Here is a 26,796-nt window from a genome sequence, read left to right as displayed (position 1 = left end):
CTACTGGGTACAGAAAATTGGAGGCAGCAACCTCAAGACCTCACAGCAGCAACAGCCAATCCACAAACCCATGGGGAAAGGCTGGGCGAGTTTATTTATAGAGACTGTATATTGGTCAATAAAAGAGCTACACATTCCTAACTCCAGAGGCACATCACCCAAGTAGTCAAACAAGCAAGCGTGTTTCTCCATTTTGCACAGCCTTCCTCGGAGGAAATCAATACTTTTGCTAAATAAATAAATATACACAACAGCATTAATTCAGCTCACTATGACAGGGCTTTCTTTTTCCTTTTTTATTTTACAGCAAAAGCCATTACATTTCCAGTGGCTAGAGGGGAAAAATTATCACTTATCTTGTCAGATGCCTGTTTTATTTTTTGTACAACAGAAATGTATTATTTCAGTCCAGCAAGTTTGTTACTCGCATCTTAAAAAAAAAAAAGGAAAGAAAAAGAAAAAAAGAAAGAAAGAAACCACAAACATACATGATAGGACAAAGTAATTAAATTTCAGCAAGCTTCTTCTGAAGTAAGCATGCGCTTACCTCCGAGCGCTAAAGCAGTTCCACTGACGTCAATAGGAGTATTCACACACTGTAAATCAATCATGTACTTATGAGCCTTGCTGAATTCAAAGTAACGTTAAAGCCATAGTTAAGCTAGAGTTAAAAAAAAAATTAAGAAAAAAATATGCTTAAGTTGCTTTGTACAAAGTGGAAACATTTTGTACATTTGCTTCTCTCTCTCCCCCTCTGCCCCATATATACATAGTATTTATCCATTGTTCAAATTACAGGCAATTTAGATTTTGTGGATCTATATTCTAGATACAGAAAGTACCCTATCAATTACATAAAGCAATAAAACCTCTAATGATAGACAACACTATTTCTCTTCAGATACATACAAACAGAAATATAAAGTGCTTATTGCAAGTCAATAATAAAAAAAAGAAACAGTGAAACATTAGCGCACCTTGCAAAGCATCATATGATTGTGTCTTTTTAGAAAGCTGTAATGGAAACAAATGGCCCTCCTAACTTCAGACATTTTTAGAATGCATTTCTCCATAAAAGCACCTTAAATTTTGAGATGATATATTTAAGCTAATTGTTTTATTTTATCTCCTGTCAAAGAAAAAAAAAAAAGGATGACAACTCACAGCTAAGGCAAAAGCCTTTTCTTCCCCATTTTTCTCTTTGTAAGATTTAATATATATATTTTAAAATAAAATAACTCCTCACTTTGGATAATCATGTAAGAAAATAATACATGCAGCGTTCACCACAGCATGTGCACACTTCATTCAAACTAAAGAGAGTTTTAAGTCTCCCTATTAAGTGATACTTTTGGTACTTTAATTAAGACGTGTGCACTGTTTGCAAATCTGGCCTTCATGGAGCCTGGTACTGAGAGTAATACCTAAGGTCATCCCCACCTGGAAAAAAGAGCAAAAGAGAATACGTCTCTTTCCTTTTCATCTAAAAGGGGCAAGCTGAGGGAGATCGCAGCGTCTCTCATTGTTTCCAGCTCTCTTCCGCTTTTGTCCCCAGTTCCCTACCTTTCTTTTCAATCTTAGCCTGCTTTTTGCTCTTCATGGTGTCAAGGGCTGTGGTTGCTTGGAGAGGATTCAAAACAGCAGCAGATTTACAGACTCAAACCTCCCATGGAAACAGTTATATTCGCTGGGGGACAGAGCTTCAGCTTACATTAATTGTTTTGGTGAGGAGTGAATACTGTAAGACAGGGGTTTCAACCAGGGGTACTTGCGATGGCCTCAGGGGGTACTCGGCAGCGGGCGCCACTGGCACTTCCACTGCCATGCTCGCCAACTGGCTGCTGGGGACCCCCCCACGCTCATCTGGCCGCCGGGGGTACAAAGACCTTCTCAACCGGCCGCCGAGGGTACAATGACCCACAAAGGTTGAAAACCCCTGCTGTAGGCTGTTTAAAGCCATTTTGGTATATATATTACCAATATAATTCCTTCATTTCTTTTTCTACTCCCTCTCACTTCCGGAGTAAAAGGCCACATAAGAGCTGGTTATTGAACAGAGGCCAAGTAGGAAACTGTTTGCACTGCCCTTCACGCTCCATCTCATAAGGCGATGGGATAGTGTAGAAAGGGCAGGGGTCTCCGCTCCCTCTGACGAGATCTGGGGGACAGGTTTTCTACAACTTTGAACTAGCAGTGAGGAGAAACGAGGGCATCGCAAAGCCCCATTTTAGACGCAGCAAAAATCTTAGGGTGGTTTTGAATCTCATGCTCCTGCCATGCTGTTTTTTGGGGGATGAGGAGAAAGCAGTTCCTCTAGCTGTCCCCCTAAGAACCGAAGAAATAAAATATCCGTTCCTTTTCTGATTACTTTCTCTAAGGAGGGCTGCTTGGCTGAGCCCTTTCGGGTCAGTCTTGAAATGCTGAAATAAGGTTGCCCCAGTTCCCATTTTGCTGCTTTGCCACTTTCTGAGATTGCAGCAGCTGATCTTGGAGAAAGCAAGACGCAGAGCAATGTTTTCTCTCCTCTCGTAGCGGAGATGCTAGTATTCCAGTGAGCCAGTGCTTGAGGCTTATTTGGGGATGCACTTAACTCCTGGCAGTCTGCTTAATCAGGTTTCACGAAGAACCAATTTAAGCCTATGGTAATTAGATGCAATGACTGCTTCTTAATGGGGACAGTATGCTGCCCAGCCTGGCTGAATTCACACACTTGTCTCACGTGATCTCCCTCTGGCTGGTTTACACTAGGGATAGGCAGGTGGCGGTGGGTGTATGTGTGTGTCTCTATACACCTATCTCTTTCTCAAGCATGTTTCAATAAAACGGGTGCTCCTGCTAATTTCTAACCCTGACCAAGTGCAACAGAGTGGCCTGTCCTCTTAAGAAAAGGCAGCTAGGGAAAGTGAAGGGCTGCAGCTGTGGGAAGGCTAAGGAAGGTATGGCACTGGGAATCAAAAAGCCCGGTAGACAGGAGGTGGTGGGGAGGGGAAATGGGAGTCAAGGAGAAGCACCAGAGGTAGGAAACGTCTGTGCTAGGAGGAGGACAAGCCTGGGAAAGGAAGCCTGAAGCCACAGCAGACTCATCTCAGGGTCCTTTGTTTCCTTACTCTGTTTGCTGAAGGGCGGTATAGGACTGGGGCAGGCTGAGCTGCTCCAGGCAGCAAAGGCCAGCAGGGTGAAAGCCTGCATAGTACTAAGGCTGGCTGAGACACATTTAGGGGAGGGACAAAGCCAGGCTGAAAAGCCCTGAAACAGCACCCTGCTATACCTAGTAAATGTAAAAAATGGAGTTATGAGAATGCTAGAAGGACACAATCTGATGAGTTAAGCACTCCAGCTGTTAAGCATTTTTAAATTCTCAAACGATCCCAAAATTTTGATTTAGTAATGCAAATTATTTAGCACGCTCTCACTTTCCTCTGATATAAATAAGAGAAATAGAAGGTGACGAGAACAGAACTAAAGGATAAGGCGCAAAACAGAGCTCCTGATGAAGGCAAGTTAAGGAATATTTTGTTGGAGCCCCATGCCTGATGAGGATAAAAAGGATCCTGCTGATTTTGTTTTAAAAGTACAAAACCAGCAGCACTGTGACAACAGAAATAATCAAACATGAAAGAAAAAGTAGAGAATCACTGTAGACGAGAAAATGAGCCCATGAGGAGAGCCTCACAATGAAAAGATAACCAGTTATGCGAGGAAGAAAAGGATCCAGCTGTGCAGAAGTGGGAAGAGGAGAGGGAGAAATGACGAAGCCCTTGCCAACCCCATCGAAGCAGCTGCAGCAAACGTGAGTGTCCAATGGAGACAGAGTGATAATGCTAGAGCAACGCTATGAGCCAGAGGGGATGAGACCAAGGTCTGATCACCAGTATTCAGCCTGAAAGGTGAGGCATATTCTCCCATTAAGTCTTTTCCCTGGAAGGATGCCCACAGAAATTAGGTATTGCCTAGGTAACGTGTGTGGTTCGTGGTAACCTGCAGAGCCACACATTTAACATAACTAACTGCTTTGATTTCTCTTTGACCGTGAGTCCCTCTCACTTGGCTGCTCAGTTCTTCTTACGCCGACCTTCACAAAACATACTTTTCCCTATATTACCTCTACACATCACCCAGGACACAGTGCCAATCAGTCCTGGGAGAGTGTCACTTTTTCTGTCCGTAAAGACTTGACTTTAAAGCTTGTGATTCCAAGGGCTCTTGGGTTAAAAAAATAAATAAATAAATACATCTATATGTGCTATACCAGACAGAGGAGCTCCCATGGGGACCCAGCAGTCTCTTCAGACCCAGGAAAGTGCCAAGATACCAAACTTATCCTATTACCACTATTAGACACCTAAGTCCAATCTAACCTTTTCCAGTCTCTGAAAAAAACATTAGTTCATCTACTTTCACAATGCACTACTGTCTTAGCCTTAAGGAAGTCACAAAAAGGACGTAAAAGGAGCCACCCACCCACTAATCTTTTGCATTGGCAGTTTTTCAGGGACTCCAGCGAGGTGAAATAGGATCTGGCCCAAAGTTCATAGGATTAACTCTCTGAAAATGTTTCAGGTTTCCTCTGTCCCCCTGTCCAGAGGGACTACCCAGCACCACTTTAGTAGTGCAGGCAGAGGTGCACTCCCAAAATCTTTCATGAAAACCTGAAGACATTCCTGGAGCAGCTAGTCTGCATGACAAGGGACATCCCAGAGCCAGCTGACCCTTCCAGGGAGCTGAGGCTCGGCAGGACCCACTCCCTCCCTAAGCACGAGGAATGAAGAGTCCCAGGGGCACGCGAAAGGAGCCTGCAACTTGGGACCAGGCCTGCTGGGACATATCAGCTCAGACTTTGGCAACTGGGGTGGAGCATAGGAGTGGGGACGACTCAAGGGAGAGCCGACCTGGGAATAAAAACATCATGAAACGACCCACGGAAGAACCAGTGAAGACGCCGCACTAAGGCATGCAAGTAGAAAACGCCAAAAAGGAGAAAGGGCAAATAGTACAACTGTTAGGGTCAGCGCGGGTTCCTCCTTTGCTGCCATGGGGCAGGGGCTGCATGGACAGGTGTTCAGAAAGCCCTGGATTAACTCATTCATCGTTTCACCATTGATTAATCACTGTGTCACAGTGTCTACACCATGAACTGTTGGTAACAACTCTCTACTGTAGAGACCATATTTTCTGGTATCTTAAGTACCATCCAGGTATTTTGAAATGGTTCCCCTCCTCTCCATGCCTTCCTAGCTTGAAACAGTCGGGAGCGGGGAGGAAGGACAAAGAGCTTCCTGTGACAAAGTCCAGTCCTGTTCTTTCCTCTTGCAGGAAGAAACCATGATGCCCGTGAAAGTCCTGACGCCCCGAGAAGCTCCTCCCTCTTGTTTGACATTTGATGACAGTCGGACATAAACACGGGAAGCGAAGGCCCTAGAAGAGAGAGAATCTCTCAAGTCGTGTGGGTCGTTCTTTCAAGGACCCCAAAGATGAGAAAGCTGGCATATTCATTAAACGGACAGTGAGAGACCCTAGTAACATCTACGCACAAACTTGAAGAGGACGCAGAAAAATGCCCGCTTATATTCTTTTCCTCTATGTTTCCATATACATTTTACTTAGCACTTCAAGCCTGGTCTAAGACCCACTGAAGTCAATCGGCCTCTTCCCATTAATTTAAACAGGCTTTGGTAAGATCTTTGTTACCAAGACGACAGGAACATTGCTAATATCTACAGCAGACTAGACGGTATCACACTAACTTAAAAGCAGCAGAAGAAAAATATAGGGCAAACTACTGAAATTAAGAACATTTAGACAGCTGAAGGAAAAAAAGAAGATTAAGAAAAGTGCTGTAAATACCAAGCAGACAGGTGGGAAGAATGCACCAGGCACTTTTAGCGCTACATACAAAGAAACCCTATTAACAGAACAGGAGATTTTCAATTCCAGCCCTTTTTCTAAGAAGCAACTCACTATAACAACTAGAGCAGCAGACCTATATTCAAAGAGCTATTAAAAAAAAGGAAGATATCCACAGGATATATGAACAAAATGAAAGCTTACCATTCAATGTTAAAAGACCACTGGGATAACGTTAATGAGGTTCTTGCAAGAGCTAGATTTGGAGAGAGAGTAAAAGAAACAGCAAGTCTTTGATCACTCAAGAAATGCACACTGAAAAGTGATTGTTGGCTGCCTCATTTGGTTTTCTTAGGAGACAAAGAGAAATATCTTAACTACCTTGCCTCTCCTAGACCATTAAATAAACAGCCTCCAAAGTGTTAACTTTCTTTTGAAGCTGACCACACTTTTCCCTAATTTTATGTCTTAATATGTCAACTTCACCTAGACCCAGAATAGATATGCAGACACTAAAAGGAAAACACTAAGCCCTTTACTACCTGAGGAATGATAAAAACCTCAAGAAATCTTATACTTCAGGAACCTTATCTGGATTTTAAAATCTCTTATTCTGTCAGTAAGAACTGCAAAAATAAGCAGAAATCTCCACCATCTACAGTGAGAAACTTAATCTTTATTATTCTGATTTCACTTAGAAGACTGAAAATTCAGAGGCAACTCGGTTACGTTCTACAAGTACCATAAAAAGGAGAAGACCTTTGCTATTGGCTGCTGTAGTTTAAGGGACAACGGTATAAGTAGATTCAGTGTTTTTCAAATTAGGAACATGAAACATCTTTTTCAGTGCTGAAAACCACTAACCTAGGGCAGAGCCAGAAGGGGTGTAGTGGCACAGCTGCACCTCACTTTCTGACCATGCTGCAAGAGCAGCAGCCAGGGACTTGAGTCCCAAAGAAGGTAAGAATTACCCCCACCCCCTTCTCTTCCATGCTTAAAGACATATACCTTTCCATCTCCATCTGCTCCACTGCCTGCTGCTGCCGCTGTCCCCGGAGCGAGAGAAGCAGAAGCTGAGCTGTGTGAGTGCTGGGCTCAGCTTGGGGCAGCAGCAGATGGGTGCATTCCCCTTCCTTGCCTGCTCCCCCCAGGCGTTCTCCACCGACCTGGGAGCAGGAGCAGGAACAGCAGCCACAGCTGCCATCGTCCTGAATAAGCATAGCCCAGCTGGAATGGGGCAGGAACTCCCCTTGCCCCGGGACAGTGCGGATGCTGGCAGCAGCAGGTGGGGTAGAGGAAGGGGAGGGGAAAGGAGGGGAGCAGACATGCCTCCAAGCATGGAGGGGAAAGGAGAGGGGGAATTCTTACTTTCCTTGGGACTTAAGTCCTCAGCTGCTGCTCCCACGGTGCAAGAGCAGGGAGGAGGCAGAGGGAGAGAGGGGGGTGCAGCCACACCTGCAGCTCCACTCGCTGTACCCCTACTCTTTGTAAAATCCTGGATGGGTTTCTTCAATTAACAGCTAGGACCGTTTACCTGCGGAAATGGCAGGTTCCATTACCAGCATCTGGGGGGCTTTAAATTCAAAGTGCAGTGTCTCTACACAACAGATATGGGGCAGCCCCAACTTCCAGGGCCCAAGAGCGTTGACAGACATGGTGAGGAGAACAATTTTCCCCACTGCAGGAACTACCATGCAAAAGTCTATGGCCTGTTATATGGTAGGTCCAATTATGTTTCCATTTGGCCTTGAACAGTGGGCAGCCACCATTTTTAGCGATATTCTTTTTGGTCATTATTCCTTCAGGCAAACAGAAGTGGGAGTTTCCCCCAGCTCTCACTTCCTTACTACACATGGCACAATTACGCTGGTGTGCTAGAGAAGCAGTCACATGATGTGCCAGCCTACCAGGGTAAGTCATGCCACTCTGGGGTAAAGTTGCCCCTTGGAAAATAAGAAATAGCTATATGCTGGTGCATTGACTGTGTGCCCACTGCTCCAAGCCATTTAACATTAGTAAGGAATACCACTTATCATTAGAGATTGCTTCTATTTTTGAGCAGTTAACTGAATGGTATGTTTAAAAGCCCAGTTTGTGCTTGACTTATTCTGGGTAATGTTCCACTGAAAGACCACACCAAATAATAAGGACTACAAGTGAAACCATTTCAGGGCTACAGTGAAATCATTTCCAGTTCAAGGAATCTCTTTAAGAAAAGAAAAGAAAAGAAATACAATGTCACTCCACATTTTTGCATCTGTCAAACTGGCACAGGCTTTCATTACAGTGATATTTCAGGATTTGAGTTTGACTAACAGCTACACAAAAAATGAATTGTTTCTCTCCCTCAAAATTTACCAAATTTAATAAAATATAAAACACTTTTTTTGGTATCAACGTAGTAATAAAAAGATACACTCCCTTCAGCATCTTTCCAGCATACAGCGAAGAGCTAGTTTTTAGCAAGAGACCTTTTTTCAGTGTATAAAACAGAAGAGAAGCAAGGAAGCAATAAGCACTAGATATTTTGTGCATATGAGAGAAAGGGGTCATTCTCCTTGCACTGCAGTATATCACCCTCCATGTATAGGCTTGTAAATTTACTCAGGAAGGCAAGACTATCCCGGTCCAATCTCAAAATGTCTCAATCATTCAGTCTTTTTCCTTGACCTGACTTATCACTTATCTTCACAGCTCACAGCAGATTCTTCCGAATGCTCGGTCTTTAATTTTTTATGTGACGGTTCTTCTGGGAGAAGAGACATGCAATGCTCTAGGGACCGTGCAATTTCATCAATTGTCCATTTGTCTTCATGAAGCGTGTGCTCCTCTAGGGTAAATGGCCCATGCTTGGTTCGGGTCAGCTCTCGCACACTGGCACAGGAAGAGAGTTCTACACGGGAAAGGGGGGGGGGGGGAACAACCAGGGGAAAAAAAGTGAACAGCCCAAATTATAAATCACAGAATTCATTAAAAAAATCCCACGTCAAATATTTATAGATAGTGTTTCCACATATTCTTAGTTGGAGAAAAAGGGTCTGATTCAGATTCGCAGCTCACTTATATCAACAGGAATGTCAAGCACTCTTTGATTTCAACAGGCTTACTCCAGCCAAACAGAATCAGATCAAAGGCTGGCGGGAGATTTTCCAAATTCTAACGAACAGGCGAAGTGAAAAATTAAAACAGCAGTGGGCCACTGGGTGCAGGATGAAGAACAGCGTCTAATATGCACTCTTCGTTCCCTCAGGGTAAAATTTTCAACAATGCCTCAATGACTTTGGAGCCTGAGCCCCATGCAGAAAAGCAACGTTAGGTCATAGATTTCACAGACATTAGGGCTGGAAGGGACCTCGGCAGATCATCGAGTCCAGCCCCCTGCCCAAAGGGCAGGAAGTCAGCTGGGGTCACAGGATCCCAGCAAGATGAGCATCCAGTTTGCTCTTGAAGGTGTTCAATGTAGGCGCTTGAACCACCTCCGGTGGCAGGCTGTTCCAGATCTTGGGGGCTCGGACAGTAAAGAAACTCTTAGTCCAGATCTTGGGGGCTCGGACAGGAAAGAAACTCTTACGTCTTAGGAATGAAACTCTGTGTCTATGTACCAAACTTACCCATACCAGAAGTGGCACCTTCAGGCAGGCTATCTCGCTGCTGGCAAGCTTGCCTCGTACCCCAGTGCAGTGTAGCTCTGTCAGCTGGAGGAGGGTTGACTACCACCAAGTGACAGGGATAACTGCCCAATGCCTGGCATTGTGTGCATGCAGCTATGCTGCTGCTGGCTTCAGAAGCTGGTTTCGGCAGCAGCGGGGCCCAAAGACGGGTCCAAGCAACGTTCCCACCCACCTGCGATGTTTTCCAAAAAGGTGAGACGTGAAGCTGCTCTCACGTGTGCCGGAGACAGAAGACTCAAGAGCAAGCTCAGAGGGATAAGCCCAGAGCAGCATCAGGGGGTACTACTAGGTTGGGAGCATGCTTGTGGATGCAGGTCCACTTGGCCCTATTCTCATCAGATGCCACTGCCACTGCAGGAGACAAGCCCTCCAGAGCGTCAGTGCTTTAGTACCTTCTGAAAAAAGAGATGGGCATTTTGGGAAAAAATCCCCCCAAGATAATTATTAGGGCAGTATAAGCCAAAAGAAGGGGGGAAATCTAATATACATTGGGAGAATAATTCATTATCATTAAGATAAAATGAATCAGTAAGCAGGGTCAGAAGACTACAACACGCACACAAAACGGGCCACTAGATGTAGGATGAACTATAGAGTTTAAAATACACCTGCATTCCCTCAGCCATGGGAGGATTTCTATTGCACTTTAAATCTTGAAAAGGAACAAATTTGGGGCAGGGATCTTGGCTTTTAATTTGTCTTTCAGAGGTTTAAACACAAGCTAGAATGCCACACAGACAATAACAAGAAAAGGGAAGCCTTGACTTGCCAAGGAATAAAATATGGTATTGAAATTCTTGCTGTTCTCTCTTCCCATTCAGCTTTCCATACGGCAAATTTAGCCTTGAAAAGCATTTAAATGGTTTATCCAATGCTCCATCACGCCACTCCTCTGATGTAGGGCAACCAGACAAATAACCCAATAAGAAAGCAACATAGCTCACGAAAGATGAAAGGCAGCAAAATAATCATGAATGGGAAAAGGTCTCCAGCAAGCAGGGTTTTAATATAGTCAGGGTAAGGCTTTCTGAATTTAAAAGAAACAACTTATCCTTCTTCCTCTGCTCACCCGTAATGTAAGATTTTCCATATGATTTCCCTCTCCTCCCTCTCCCCTACCCCAACATTGCTTGACCAATGTTGTTACTGACCTCAATTTTTAGTCTCCACCAGGAATCACTTGGCAAATATTTGCCCTCCTCTGCTTACCCTTTCCTGGCAAATATTCCAGTACATAAAATGAATGATGAGAATTCAGCATTTTAACCCAACACACAGGTCTGGTGACCAGAGATATGGAAAATGAGAATATTCTTGTATTACCAGAGACATTCATTCCTTAAACTGTCATGCTTTTTTCTTTGCCTACCTTTGCCAATGTCACTGACCAAGCTTCTGACATAAAAGCCACCGCCACATTCAACATCTGCAATGTTAACAGTGACATGGTAAATTGTCAGCCCAGTATGAAATCTATTTTACATAGAAACAGTGCTCCCAAACAAATGTAAAAATGCACTAAGCAAACAATCCGGTGATAAAATATTTATGGAATACGATATAAATTATTCATCCTGTAACATATGTGCGGGTGAGATTGCAAAGCCAGAGAGGGGAGAAGGCAAACATAGCAGCGACTCAGCAAATGCATTATAAATTAACTATTGGCAATGGCATTTTAATAAGTGCTTCAGCCTTGTTCACTTGAAAGGTTTTGAAAGGTCGTAAGTTTCCCAATTTCTAATGACGAAAAACAGCGATTTGAAAGTGTTACCCCGAGCTGCCTCCCCACCCCCTAGCACCGACGCCACGCAAAGCGCAAAACGCCGGCAGCTCCGACAAGGACTGTGACATTTTAAAATCCACCTTTAGCTTACCCCCCCTTCCCAGTCCCCTGTGATCAGCTGCTAATCACCCAACCATAAAATAACCACTTAAATAACACACGGTAGTGAAATATAGTGCTCCTACCTACTTCCCATACAACATACAGTACATCAAAGGACTTCCAAAGGAACACTTAGGCAGTTCCCAAGGGGGAAGTCTTTCCTGCCCTCACCTTCAGCACCAAACAGGTTGAGAGTGACAAGGGCCTCTCTCTAGAAGCTGTGCTTCTAGACATGCTACCCGTCTCCATTTCTCCAGGTGGTGGCTAACCCCTTCTCCCCTACGGTGTCAGTGTCCCTCCCTGTTTCAAGACACCACAGAGCTGGCAGCAGCTCTCGGGATCGGGGCAAGAGAGAGGAGAGGCGAGCAGGGAGGCCTGCGAAGGAGGGAGCGAGTCCGAGGGCTGCACGTGGAATCATATCTACGTCTAACCAGCCTCGGCTCAACCCAAAGGGAGCGTGCTTGCCGCAGAACGGGAATGTCCACACACAGCCCCGCATCAAAACCACCGAGGGTGGGAATGGCAACCCGTCCCATTATCTCGGTCCCAGGCTACGTGTAGGCAATCCTTAGCAACGGGCCGAGGGCATCAGCCCGTGTCAAATCTTTGGCTCTTACCCAGCGTGAACAGCGGCGGCTGGAAGTTCTGGAGAGAAAGGTTGTAAACTCTAACCGGCCGAGCGGGCTTTGCTTCCACTGCTACTCCTTTCTTCATGAGAAACGATAGCCTTTGTCCATCTTTCTTCAAAGCAGACCAGCTGATTACATAGAGCATACAAAAGCGTGTCACGCAGAACGCAAGCTCTCCAGGCTTTTGACACTATTGATGTTGCACTCCACTAGGATGCATTTTTACCCTTCTAATCTTCTTCAAGTGGTTATAAAAAAAGGAAGAAACGAGTGCTGCTAAAACCTTTTAGACACAGGGGTCTGTTTATGTTGCAACTAGTTAACTGCAAACTAAACACAAGAGAATCAATCATTTGACACTTGCGTTTGAAAAGGCTTCAGAGCTGAATTTACCACTTACAATGAAAAGAGCGCCTTTCACTCGGAGCCTGGACACGTGGCATGTTTACACGGGTGAAATCAGCCTTTTCACCAAGAAATCAGGAGGGGACAGAAGGCAGGGTAATCCTACAGAGGTCTAACTTACTTACCCATTTACCAGGTAATCCTGCAGAGGTTTAATTGACTTGAATCCGGCAGAGAATTACCACAGATTAAGAAAAAAATCAAATGGAAAACTACAGAGGCGTCAGCTATATTTAGGCTTGGCAGGGGTCAATTTTTATCTGTAAACGCTGATAAACATCGATTTTACCTCGCACTCACACACCAACAAAAGAATATTTCCATCTTTAATAATCAAAATCTATAGAAAGGGGACACAAGAAAAATAATAGCTGACGGAGCGTGTGACAACAGGGGGGGCAGTCCTACAGACCTGTGCTGACTGCTTCGGACTGCGACCCCCAGGAGCCCCAAGGGACTGCGAACAAGGGAAGAAGTGACAAGGTAGACGAGACAGCTACAGGCGAGCGGAGCCAAGACTGATGGCAGCTCTGCCGCTCACCTGGCGGCGGTCCTACAGTACTTCCATTTGTCATGGCGGGCAGTTCAACTGCACTATTGCAAGAGTATACCGCCATTAATAAATTGTCTGCCCCCCAAGCCCCTTAATTTCTCACAATCCTGAAAAGTTAAAATCAATAGAAACTGAAAGAAATGCTTAAAAATAAGCATTGATATTATCTGGCAAAATTATTAAAAACTGAAACCAAATTCTGCCAAGCCTACTTATACTGGTTTAGACACTGCCTGTCCCCAAATGATCCTGGAGGCTGTTCATTTTCCAAGTGCCATAATAGTACTTAATGCATGCAGTTATATCCGGATATGCTCATGAGCCTGCTGTCATTTACCTCAACGTACAAAAGCTGGGCCAGTTACACCAGTAAAAAGGTGTCATTTGTGCAGGTCTTCTGCTTCACACAAGTTGTCCCACTCAGCTCTATGGCACAGAGTATTATGCTGGACTCATCAATGGCCATTGCAGCTGGTGTTGTACAGGCAAGTTCCCTCATGCAGCCCCGCTTCACAATTTGACCTGAAATAACCTTCCAGTGTTGGTCTCGGGTATCTTGGGGTAGCAACTGCCAACTACATAGCCTTGTTCAAGGGCCTGCTATCAATGAAATTCCATTCATTGCACTAGTGACAGATGGCCTTATTCAAAGCCACCAACATCAGGTTTTGAATAATGGGTAAGGGGGTGTGTGTGTGTGTGTGTGTATGTACACATACACACACGCACACACACCTTAATGGGTATTTACCCATTATTCAAAGCCTGATGTTGGTGGCTTTGAATAAGGCCATCTGTCACTAGTGCAATGAATGTAATTTCATTGATAGTGGGCACTTGATAGATAGATAGATAGATAGATAGATCATTTGCTTGTAGGAAACAGAATTGGGTTTTCAGGCATGTAAATTTTAAAATGATCTCAGATATTTCTACATGAAACCTAAAAAGCCCTTTACTTTATAGAACTAAATGGAGGCCTCAAAATATTTTCCTCCCAACAAAACCCTGTAAAAACATCTTCACACGATGCTCTATATTAAAATTTAGCCACCACAAAGCACAGTTCAAGGGACAATTTGTGTCCTATGTTTAAATCAGATGCAACCCTCGGCAGTGAGCCTGGCAGGTTAACAACATCCGAAGCCTGCCTTGCCGATATCCTCTTGTCAAAACAGCTTCTTGGCAAAAGAGACTTCTGCTGAAAAGCTTCCCAAAAGGCAGCATCACTACTAGTCATGCCCAGATCTAAGCAATACCGGACTTACAGTGGAGGAACTTGCATTATGTCCCCTGTGAACTTCTGCAGCACTTTTTCAAGATCTCCTTTTGTTATTTGATCTGTCAAGAGGAAAGAGGACACATGTCAGCACTGATTACTGATATGGTGCCACTGGTATTTATGGTGGGTATCATCCAAGCTAGGAAAAAATGCCAAACAGAGCAATGAAAAAAACATGCAATACCATCATATTCAGTACGGAGTCCAATTCCCCTGTGTAACTGCATCTAGACCAGAAGGTTGTGTATAAATAAGACCCAAAGGGAGAACCTCTCTCTTTCCTGCCCCCTCTGCTTCCCTCACCTTTTCCTTTCATCTCCTCTCCCGACCCATGTTCCTTTATCTCCTTGAATTACCTGGGGGGTCCCATCCACTCCACAGATCTGAACAGATTTTGTGAATGTCAACTCTACTGAAACTGGTGGGCAGCAGGAAAATTCAGGACTCCTGACGCACCATGCTGACTGTAATCAGAAGCTGCTAAAATCCCAGCATATATAATTTTGTTAATATTTTCTATTTCCACTCCGCCCTGCACATTCATATGTTGAGTAAGCTGTGCACAACTAGAAAAATCATGCATATTTTGGATTTTAATAAAGACTCATAAAAGAGAGAATTTCTTAACTCAGACTAGGCCACTTCTCTTAACAGGAAATCCAGAGTTGCAGGGGAAAGACATGAAGGGTCATTTGAAAAGTAAAGCAAATATTTCCTTTCCAGTAAAACAGAGGTGTCAAACTCATCCAGCCTCAGGGGCCAGATGAGTGCAATGGGGTCAGTCCACAGGCCAGACAGGATCTGGGGGGGGCACTGCAGCTGGCACAGTCCCTGCCCCAGCCACTCCGGGGTGGTGCAGCACGGCCCTAGAGCTGCTGCAGGGCTGCTCTGCACAGCCCGAAAGCCAGAGCCACTGCGGGGTTGAGCAGCAGTCCTGGAGCTGGGGCTGCCACCACCGCAGAGCTGTGCAGCCTGGGCCCAGAGCGGCTGCCATGTGCAGCCCAGCCCTGGAGCAGCGGGCATCCTCTCTGCGGCTAGGCTGCTGACAGTGGCAGCTCTGGGGCCATGTAACATGGGAAAAAACTCCATCCCAGCCCCCTCTTCGGGTGGTTTGTTTTTCTCTTCTCTTTCTCTCTCTGCGCATGAGTCTGTCAACCACCTGGCTGCCTAGGTGATCCCCTAAGGCGGTGGGGGGGGGTCCCCTCTTCATGGGTCCAGGTCCTTTGTGTAACCTTCCTGCCACTGACCTGGAGGGGCGGTCCTAAGGCATTGCTCACTCCTCAAGGTGAGGGCTCACACGTTTTTTTCAAACTGACTGGTCAGCATCAGTGGTGCTCAGAAAATACCTGGTTTTGGTGGGGTTCAGGTGATGAGATCAGAAAGGTTATTTAAAGGGTCACTCCATCTTGGGAGCAGAGACATCTTCTTGGAAACACACATGTGCAGAAGCATAGGACTCCAGAAATCTCGGGATGAATATGTGAGTAACTTACCTGATATTTAGCCACCAATTTAGGACCTGCATTTCAGAAGGGCCAAACGAGCCTATACCGATTTGCTCAAAGCAGTTTCCTTTCGATATTCCTTTTGTTTTGTATTCCTTCCCCATGCTCTCCCTCTTTGATCAATAAAGCTATCTGTTATAGCATGCCTCGCTGTGGGTGCTGGAAAGGGTGAGATTAACCTTATAGCTCCCTTTGCTCAGCTACATAAGGGAGGCTGCTCTTAATGCTGCAGGCTATAAGAAGCATTCAGATACATCCTGTCGGGGGGAAAAGCACCCCCAAAGTCTGCAGGGTCTGTGTACCCCAGGATGCGCAGAGCCCTAAAAAAGACCCAGGCCCGGGTGGTGGCGGCGGTTACCCCAGACTTGCTCCAGATAGGCGGGTGGCCAGACATAGGTGCCCCAGGAGAGACACTCAAAGTGTGGTTTTTGGTCGAGCACAGTGAGGTGTGCGGCTCAGCATAGGCACCCCTTACTGGCCCACCATATAACATGCTCTCCATACTGCCTGTTGGTTACTCCATGACCCACAGGCAGCATCAGAGGCTGGATGATACAGCTCTGTGGGCAGTAAAAGAAGAGCAGTGGTGAAGTTTGTAGTACTGCAGTTGAGCCACATCTGGAGTCCTGTGTTCAGTTTTGAGCCCCCCACTACAGAAAGGATGCGGAGAACCTGGAAAGAGACCAGCGGAGAGCAACAAAACTGGTTCAGGGGATGGGGCACATGACATATGAGGAGAGGCTGAGGAAACTGGGCTTATTTCTTCTGGAGAAGAGAAGACTAAGAGGGGATTTAACAGCAGCCTCCAACTGCCTGAAGGCTGGTTGCAAAGAGGATGGAGCTGGACTGTTCTCAGCGGTGGCGGATGACAGAGCAAAGAGCAATGGTCTCAAGTAGCAGCAAGGGAAGTTTAGGTTAGATATCAGGAAGAAATTTCTCACTAGGAGGGTAGTAAAACACTGGAACAGGTTACCTAGAGAGGTTGTGGACTCTCCATCCTTGGAGGTTTTAAAGATCTGGCTAGACAAAGCCTTGGCTGCAATGATCTAGTTGGGGTTGGTCCTGCTTTGAGCAGGGGGTTGGACTAGATGACCTCCTGAGGCTCCTTCCAACCCTCCTTTTCTATGACCTGAGTAGTGCCATTTCTTACAGAAGGATTTGACTCATGTTACCTTTCTGGAGTCCAGGCAAAGTGACACTCTGCATAAAATACAATGACAGTCCCTTTATTAGCTTTCATCCTTCAGTCTTTAAGGAGCTCTTTCCTTGCAGCTCTCCTCAAAGCAGACAGCTGTCAGGGTATAAATAAGGCTTATTCCTCCAAAAGACAAGCTTTTCCCCCACTGCAGCTTTAAAAAACAAAACGACTAACTGTTCACTTGTGCAACCTAAACACTTTGCAACCTCGAGAGCAGACACTGCCACTATGCTCAGCAGCTGCCTAAAGAAGTATCATTAATAGTAATGCCGTAGCGGTTCGTAAATCAGTCAAGGATGCTGAGAGAGAACAATGCGCATCCGAACGGAGGAGGGGAACAGTAGCATCATTTATACTGTCAATTCAGAGCTCCCCCCTGAACAGCCTCCTGTCCAGGGCTGTTCACAGCCTTGCCGTTTGTAGTACCGCAGTTGAGCAAGGTGTCACAGCAGATGCCATATGGCAGTAAATCAGCTTGACACAACAGTATCCTTATGATCCCGTCAGCATTTCCACTGTGAACCCCAGTTTGCTCCAGGCGAAAATCTGGCATGTCAGATCTAAGCACAAGTGTCAGCTTGTCTTGCCTTTCAATTTTTACCCCCTGGATTAGATTTGTGGTCAGGGCACCCAGTGAGACACCTGGGTCCAATTCCCGCTCTGATCTCACGCTCTCCAGATTGAGAGGGGAGTAGAAAAAGCCATGATGGCCCCCGGGGAAATCACTCGTACTACAGACAATTTACTAATCTTTCCAAAAAAGTGAATATGTGAGGTTTGATCTAGTCCAGGCCTTAATAAACAACCGGTGCAGTGTGTTATCCAATAAGCACCTGCAGATGAGTTTGTGAGGGCTTAAACCATTCATGTTCCTCTCCAATTGTTTCTCATGACGCGAGCAGCCCAGTATTAAATCCTGGTGATATCCTTTTAAAGGATAAATATCCAGGCTGCCCCTTCCCCGTTCTCTGCAAAGCTCAACATGTCAGTTTGAATTTTTTAGCTTTCACTTTGAGCTGCCTTTGCTTTTATGGGTTTATATTAGGCCCTTGACTTTGGTTGAACATCGCATAAGCTGGAAGAATAGCCCTCCTGCTTTAATAAGCATATCCACACACTTTATATAGTGCATGCTTACCTATTTCCGAGGGGTTAGTATTGCTGGTAATTCAACCAACCACCACGGCACCCCACATTCATGCTAAACATCCTCCCCGGGCTTGTGTTTCTTGGGTTTTCCCTGCAATCCCTCTCAGTCCCAAACCTGAGGCCCCTCTGCTGTAGGGAGATCCTCTAATTCTCCTTGCCTGATAGGAGATAAAGTCCCATCTGATAATATAATCCAGCAGGAGTTATAATATCCCTTCATATGGGATTCAAGCGCCTGAGAAAAAAAATGATTCAATAAAGGAACCTTGTCCTTCTATGCAAGCATCAAAAAATCTGCCACCCTGTTCCACAGCAGTTTAAAATACAGCTGTCACATCTGCCATGGGCTGTACGCATTATAAAAATGCTTTAGAAAGCTTGTCCTAAACACTTAGAGAAATGATGTGACCAAAAAGGTCTCTGCACAAAGTGGATACTGATGGAGTATTCCCCTGCTATCATTCCCTCAGCATCCCAACGCACGAGCAAGTCAAGGACTGCTATGCTCCCCGCAAATCCAGAATAACTGTTGGTTTTTGAGGCCAGAAGTTTCCAGGTGAATAGTGCTTTCAGCTACTGATCAGATTAGAGCAGTAAAACAGGTCAGCAGATAAAACGAACAAAATAAAATCTACCAAACAAAATGGCATGACTTGGGCAAAGAGCATTGTCATGCCTGCTAAAGACCGACATGCGTTTAGGATGGATACCCATAAACTGTAGCAACAAAAAAAAAGCAACCAGGAAATAAAGCATGAAGATGACAGCGGCCGTAGCAGCTCGAGGGGCTATGCCAATTTACATCCGTTGATGATCAGGCCCAAAGTCAAGTTGCAAATGAATCAAAAAGATGAAAAAAGGTTTTTATTTGTCAAATTATTCACCAACTCTGCTAATGAGACTTTAGCTTAAGTGGTAGTGTGCCTGGGGCAGTCTTGCAAATTCTGTTCCCTCTGCCTTGACATATCCTACATGGAGCCAGGGAAGGAAGTGAGCTTCATGCTGTTATACATCATTAACATAAAAAAGCCACATTTAAATGGCTCTCCCAAAAAGGAGAGCACTAACAACATTCCTAGCTACCACCCAAGGCCACACTCCCACAAATGCATGCAACAGTTTCCACTTGGATCTAGCTGCGCAAGCTCCCTTTTTGCCATTCAACTCCACCCCCCACAAAAAAAAAACCAACCAAACAAAAACCTAAAGGTTTAAAAGGGATAAACACAAGCTGCTCTTTTCAATACCTCCTTGCCCTATGTGTAACTTGTATTTACAGGAGTTTGTTTTTTGAAGTGCTGCCTAGAGACCATTTTAGGAGTAAAATTTAGTGCTTGCTTATGGTTCAGGCAGCGGGCAGCCTTTTGCATGCACTCTCCACTAAGGGCCCAGTGGATGCTTCAAAGAGATTGCTGCGGGTTTTCTGTCTTCCCTCCCCCTGGTCAGGCCCAGTGCTGAACTCCTGCCGGGACCCAAAGGCCTTCAGGCTGGGGTTTGACCCTTGTGCTCAGCTCAAGCTGCATGCTTAGCTTGAACTGTGGTCAAGACCTGCACCCAGTGAAAGGAGAAGATGGAAAAATACTGTCCCTGATTTGAAATGAATCTGGAAGTTGGTTAACTAAATTACCTGGGCAAAAAAGGAACAGTCAGAGCAAAACCTACCCCCACCTAAGGATGAAAAGATGACCTCAGAATAGAAAACCCCAGTTAAAGGTAACCATATTTGGCAAACAGAAGCAGGAGTATTAATATACATTAGGAGGAAGACTTAAGGTAATTGTATGCATTAAGAAATGCAAGCTATATGGCACATAAAGAGAGGTGAGAGCGCACCCTTCACAACACTGCTGAAGGAAACCCGAAGAGATCCTGTCTCCGACCCGAGATCCTGTCTCGACATCAGACACGGGAACCAGGAGCCCTGGACAAGACTTCATGGCCTGATCGACCAGGGAAGTTGTGCTCATAACACTACGGGGCGGTGAGCATCAGGCCACCTCGTGCGGGTCCCGACGCTCAGGCCTTGCCTTCTGCCTTCTGTTAGGGCTTGGGCCACCTCATGCAGGTCCCAAAACCCGGACCTGGACTGCTGGACCTCTGGTGCACCCCGATGGTGCCTCCCAGGTGCCCGGCCTCACACCAGGGAGGGGGTTGCAAACACAAGTGGCATGGCGCTGCTCTTAGGGTTTGGGATGCCGTGCACCACCGCGGGCACAGAGTGCTCGGCTGCACGCCGAGGGCAGCAGACCCGAGCCACCATGTGCAGCTCCCAGGGTCTGGTGGCCCCATGCAGCACTATGTGCACTGAATATCCCGGGACCCAAGCTGCCTCCTGCAGCTCCCAGGGTCGGCCCTGTGCACCGAGCTGTGCACCGTGTGGGGGCCTGGCAGGCTCACCCTCCTCCCAGGGCTGAGGCTCCGGCGGTGGCTCCTCCAGCGGCGTCTTCACAAGCCGAAGACTATCGCCCGCGGGGACAGCTCTCCCCAGCTTTTCTCAGCTCCGTTCTTGTTGAGTCCCTCGCTGCGTCTGCCCTGCGTGCGGAGCACGCTCTCCTTTTATACACTTCAGGGGCCCCTGAAGTCCGGCAGACCTGCCATGCTGCAGTCCTCAATCAGGTCGGGAAGCTCCTCTCCCCCTCCCTTCGGGAAAGGGGCGGCACCCACGTTCCTCAGCTTGTTCCTGATTGGTGGATTGGCTCCACCAATAGGAAGTAAGGATTAGCCCCAGGACGTGTTGGAGCTCAGTTGGGTAAGTCTGTCACACAGTAAAGAAATGAAACCCTAAGCAAAGTGAAAGCATTGTGAGATGCATTTGTTCTGAAATGGGAATCAAGTTTTAAAAACTTTTGCTCTGATTTCATTATGAATTAGTGCACGTTCTGCAGTGAATAGGGTCAGCCTAACAGAGGGTATGAACAGGCACTCATTTATAGTGGTGCAAATTTCTCAGAAATTTCTGTTGGTAAAACTCCTCCTGGGAGATGGAGCAGTACAGGCGTTCAGCCTGCGGCCACCTCCTCTCCCCCGCTCCCCATGCCTTCACCAGACCATGGATCCCCAGTCTGGGGAACAGGCGAGTCACAGCTGGCTGTTGTGCCTTTTGATTAGAACGGAATTGTATGTAGTAAATGTATGTTATACATGGGAAAGAAATGAATGGGTAGAGTTAAAGGTGCTCTGCGGATGTGAATCCAGGAGCATAGAAGAAAAGTAAAAGCCCATCATAAAAAACATCCGTTGTGAGCTTTGGCCATTTTCAAGGGACTTACGCTGAACTGCAGAAGTGTGGCTAAAGCAGAAGGTCTCAAAGTCTGTTTCAGAGTGAACCTTTGCAGATGTTACAACTAACTTGGCAGCAAAGTAAAAGAAGCTGGCTATGGCAAGTAGCATTCCCCGAGGGTGAGGGAAAGAAAGAAATCCTCCCTTCCGGGATTGTAACGTTCACAAGGACATAGATCCCAGCTAATTGGCATCTTCCGATCTTTCAAGTCCACAGAAAAACTGGTTCAGTCTAGCTCCCAAAGTCTCAGTGAAACAAAGATATTTAAATAAAACCAATCTGAGAACATTTACTAAAATTAAAACATTTATTAAAATAAGGCATATATATACACTAAGGGGATTTGGGAAATTTCAGCAGATTCAGGATGACCTGCTGCCAGTCCACAGGTCACCTTCCTCTACCTCCTGTGTTTCCACAGCTGGTATAAATGAGAATCTATACTGTGCTGTGGCAGGTAGCTAGGTAGGCATTAAGACAAGAGGTTTTTCTTTTGCTTTGGCATGTAAACGGTAAAGTGTGACCTACAGAACTGTCCCTTGCCTCTTTATCTGACTTAGGTGGCAGTCCCTACCTGCTAAGAGGGAATGGACAATCATTGGGGAATGTAATTATATCTTAATATGGCATTTAGAAGAGGGAATCATTAAGGGAAACTGTATCTTAATTCTGTGTCTAAGTTTGCAAAAGAGATCCTGATCACAGACAGGCTGTAGTTTTGTCTCTCTAAAACCTGACTGGTCTTGGATTTTTGGTAACATCTCAGTATTGAAATAAAAACGACATTAGCAAGATCTTCCTGCAACACGAGTGAGTCAAAAAGATACTGGTATCCAACACTGTGAGTACAATTCAAACTGGAAGAGGGGTTCATTCCAACTGCGGCAACTTGCAGCCTATCTCCTTGCATTTGCAGTAAGAAAAAGGGGAGGGGAACACAAGTATACCTCTTCCATCACGTGATAGTGAAGGGTAATATGTTGCTCTTACCTGTTATTTGGCATCATAAACAAAGCAGGCCTGTAGGAGTTACTGAGAGACCACTTACCTAGAGCTTTATTTTCTGTGTTACGAAAGAATTAATGGCAAAAACATTCAGGTATGTCCTCCATCAGTCCCGCAATACTGCCAGGAGATGAAGTGGTTTCTTTAAGCTATCATTTAACCAACTCTGGAACCATGAACTGACATAGCTGCTAGTTAGTTCAAGGCTCTCAGTATCAGAGAAATACATTTTCGTGCATTGTAAAGTGGCATCTCAGGGGGGAAAAAAGAGGGAGTCTACAAGTAAGTGTATGAAAAGTCCTCTGTACCACTGAAAAAATCAAGATGTTTCTACTGAAAAGGACTTTTGGGAGGGGAAGCTGACATGTTCCTTCACTTTCAGTCTGGAAAGACGTCATTAGGAGACGTCCCTCGCAGGACTGTGCAATGAAAAGGGAGAACCTGACTGACAACAAAAGAACGTGTCAAACGGGAAAAAATATGGCCAGGCCTAACTCTATTTCTTTCCTTCCTCCTTTGATGCCGATTTCTTTAAAAAATGAAAATCAACAATTGTGCTGAGCCCAGTTTCCTGAGATTACAGAAACTGAAGTTAATGCTGAAATAAATCTGTGCTTTGATTTGAAATGAAATTTGATTTCTGAAGTCCAAAATCTGTTCTTCGTTTTACTCAGACAGAGACCACTTATTGCACTTAGATTAGAGCAGAGATGATTAATTTACTGTTACCATAAGGCTTTTCTTCTGTTACTTTTCCTGTGGCGTCTAATGTGTCGGTAGCTTTTCCTAGCTCCCCAATGGCTGTGTACTTCTGGGAAGGGAGAAAAAAAAAAGAAAGAAAGATCAATGAGTCATGTCTACAAGGGCTTTTAAAAAGAAAGTCTGCCGGACATTCAGTGTGAACTTTAGATAATGCTATTCCAGATCTGGCTTGAATAAGCCAACTGGACAGCTCTTGGTAAGCAAACACAAAGATATAAGATAGGAAACTCATGAAAGTAAGCATTTCCTGGGCATGTTGTTTCACTGACTGAAGAATCCCAGAAAGAGTTGGGTGATCTTAAGCCATAGTAAGATTACTTCCATTAAGTCCTTATGTTTCAGTGACTTAACACTGTACGGCAACTGATGAAAGAGAAAGAGACCATAAGGTATCATTTAAGCATAAATGCATGTAGCCGGTTTCAACCAGAAGGGATGATGGTGCTTTCATCCTAACCCAGTGAGAGAGACAATGGGTACATCTACATGTGCGCCTTACTGCGGAGTAGACTACAGTAAAAGATCTGTTATCCGGCATCCCTCAGGAACGGGGGATGCCGGATAACAAAATATGCCAGTTAATTGAGCGGCCCAGGCCAACGCTTCTCCTACCGCATCGCTGCCCCTCCTGTGAGCCTGCAGGCCCCGTGGGACAGGGAGGTGGGCCCTGCACAGCCTGTTGTGCCCCCGGGCCATGGGGGCTTGGCAGCGCTGGCTGCTTTGCCCCGGGCTACGGTGGGCACTTCCAGTTTCATTTTATCTTACAAGCCAGCATGCCAGCTAATTGAGCATGCCAGCTGGTAAGATGCCAGTTAACAGAACTTTTACTGCAATTAGCTCCGCAGCAAAGCATCACAGTCTACACATGCAGTCTACATGCAGAAGAATTAACTCCACCCTAAGGGAGCAGTACTATTTTATGGTGAAGTACTTACATGTGATCAAACACACACACAGACTGTGACAGGGGCTGCCTGGGGCACAAGGGTGCTAAAGTGTGGGGGCTGCCTGCCAGCTAGCCCCTCCGCTGCCTAATGCCACCACTCAGCTGACCCCCCCACCCCCACCCCAAGAGCCTGCTGCCAGCCTAGGGCTGCTCTGCCCTGGCTCTAACTGCTGAAGTCCTGAGCACCCTTGTAAAACATGCATCTGAGAGCGGCTGACTCCGACACAAACTACAATGGAATTTATTTCATCGCTTTGATTGCTTGCGTAGATGCACCCAATGTCTCTCATCTGCCACTAATGGACTGGAAGGCAAAGCACACCAATTGCTTAGGCATGAAATACAGAACCGCACAATGGTCTAGACCTGAAACAAAGAAGAATGCCGAATCCAACGTGAAATCACGAGCCAACTTTAGTAAATGAATATCATGAGCAGTGCTGGAATTTGGCAAGGACATCATAATGAATACCCTTATTCATGAAAACGACTGTGGGATCTTGACTGGCCAGCGACTGTTGTGACTTACGTCTCATCCAAAAGATTTAAGCTTGTGAGGTAGGAGTAACCTGTTCATACGTCGACAGACAAGGTTCTTTGGGTGGACGTGATATCTTTTATTGGACCAACAAAATAGTTGGAAAAATTGTTCTTTGCAAACTTTGGGGCACAAACGCCCTTCTTCAGGCAGCGAGAGAGTCTGCTGGTGTTTGTGTGCTCTCCTGGGTAGACTAGAATAGGTTTGGCTTCTATTCTACCCAGGAGAGCACACAATTCACCAGCAAACTCTCCCAATGCCTGAAGAAGGGTGTTTTTGCCCAAAAGCTTGCAAAGAACATTTTTTTCCAACTATTCAGGTGGTCTGATAAAAGATATCACATGTACCCAAAGAACCTTGTCTGTCTGTGTCCTTAGTCCAACATGGATACAACCAACAACCCCGTTCATATGTCAATCTATTTTTCTCTCTATTGTACTTCCTACTCCACCCATCTCCTCCCGCACTGCCAATTCTAGTACCGCAGGCAATGAGACATTTGGATCTTGGGCACGATCAGAGCACAGTGACATTCATGGGAGTCTTTTTATGGATCAGTCCCTCTCCCTATCCCTTTCACATGTGTCTCAGTACATGGGACCTCACAGCATACCAGACTGAACCCCACCATCACCAAGTTCAAAACCAGGAGGTACCATTAGACCATCCAAATCTGACCTACTGTATATCACAGGTCACTCTGATGCCCCTTTAGAGTAAGCCTAAAGACTATAGATAGCTTAAACCATTTCATTCCTCAGGAGGCGAAAAACTGTGCGCCACAGGCAGTACAGATGAAATCGGAATCTGGCTTTAGCACAAAAGGGACACATCTCCCACGATGATCTCAGGACCAAATTCAAAGATGGTAAAAGTTGACCAATAAATGGGTGTAAGCAGTAACATATTATACTTCCTAATGTGTAACACACCCTTGTTTTGTACACCCACTAAGTACTAAAGAAATGCAAGTAGTAATTTATAGATTACACCCATGACCTTGGTCCTGAGAGGACATGAAGATGCCACCTACCTGAGCAGGTCTGGACTTTGCTCTGTGATGCCCTACCACTTTGCAGAGTTTCTTTAGTTAGGTGCTATGAAATGGAAGAGGGACTCCGTGGGAACAGCTACCAAACAAAAGGTGAGGGGGATATTAAAATAGGAAATGCATTACATTTTTGTCTTACTTATCATAAAGCTGGTGTTTGGTGCTCAAATCCCACCGAAATACTCAGGCTCAATTTGCAAAATTAAGCATTTGAGAGGAAAAAAATCCCCAAGCTTGCACACCAGAGAAACAGAGGGGCAAGATGGGATGCTCCACGCCATGTCAAACTGAAGAAGGGACTACAGTAAGTTTTATATCAACCCTAAACATGTTGAAATAACTGTTATGAGATAAAAGGGGTCTGATTTACAGTTGTCTCTCTGTGAATATAGAAAAAAGGAAAATAATCCTTGAACTACCGCACCATAGCCAGAGAGAAAAATGCTGGCTGGTAAATCATACATTACAATTAGTATGTGAACAGATCAGATTCACTGCAACAATCCTGAACTTTCAAGGTCATGCTGTAGACCCCACACTTTTATAGCAGAAGTTCCCAAATGGAAACTCCAACATTTCCTGGGTCTGAAGGATGATTTTTAAGCCTTGATGACCAGTAACTTGCCTCAGGTCGTCTGTTACAATGACACATTAAATCTAACATCCTAGCAGTGAAGAGATATACGGCATGTTATATCTAAGCAGATTATATAAACGACATCACTCAGAGTGGAACGCTTTGGTTTCTATCCCTGAAATGTGAAATATCATAAAGTTTTCTCATTTGAAATAAAAACCATGGCAAAATGCCAAAAGATCCTTAACCAAGTATAGAGATACGTCACAATATAACATATTTCCTTGTATACCACATGCTCCCAAATAAGATGCTCAACTTGTTTTGAGACGGTAGAAAGATGGAAAAAAAAACACCTTTCCAGAGTCACGGCTGGATGCTGACCACACGGAGCAGGGACGGTGTCCACTCACTAGCACCACTCACTCTCCTCTTACTGCTCAGCCCAAAGCTACAGGTGAATTGGACAGCAACTGCGAGAGGATTAAAGCACATCCCCCGGCACCTATTCCA

The 26,796-nt window shown here is 45.4% G+C and overlaps 1 protein-coding gene across 2 annotated transcripts in view; it reads right to left on the bottom strand.

The window, feature by feature from the left end:
• Positions 1-280: 280 nt before the first annotated feature.
• The window catches only part of TRUB1 (TruB pseudouridine synthase family member 1), a 53,068-nt gene continuing 26,552 nt past the window's right edge, over positions 281-26,796 (bottom strand). For both annotated transcript variants that reach the window (XM_014522434.2, XM_006029022.3), the window contains exons 4-8: positions 23,139-23,220; positions 14,259-14,331; positions 12,021-12,160; positions 10,885-10,941; positions 281-8,737 (exon numbers count right to left, since the gene is read on the bottom strand). In XM_014522434.2, the coding sequence (XP_014377920.1) occupies positions 8,523-8,737; positions 10,885-10,941; positions 12,021-12,160; positions 14,259-14,331; positions 23,139-23,220 (567 nt within the window). In that variant the 3' untranslated portion in view covers positions 281-8,522. The remainder of the gene's footprint in view (positions 8,738-10,884; positions 10,942-12,020; positions 12,161-14,258; positions 14,332-23,138; positions 23,221-26,796) is intronic.

The sequence above is a fragment of the Alligator sinensis genome, unplaced genomic scaffold, assembly GCF_000455745.1.
Source record: "Alligator sinensis unplaced genomic scaffold, ASM45574v1 scaffold1451_1, whole genome shotgun sequence".
Taxonomy (NCBI): Eukaryota; Metazoa; Chordata; order Crocodylia; family Alligatoridae; genus Alligator; species Alligator sinensis.
Note: the sequence above shows the minus strand (reverse complement) of the source record. Positions and strands in the feature narration are given on the sequence as shown.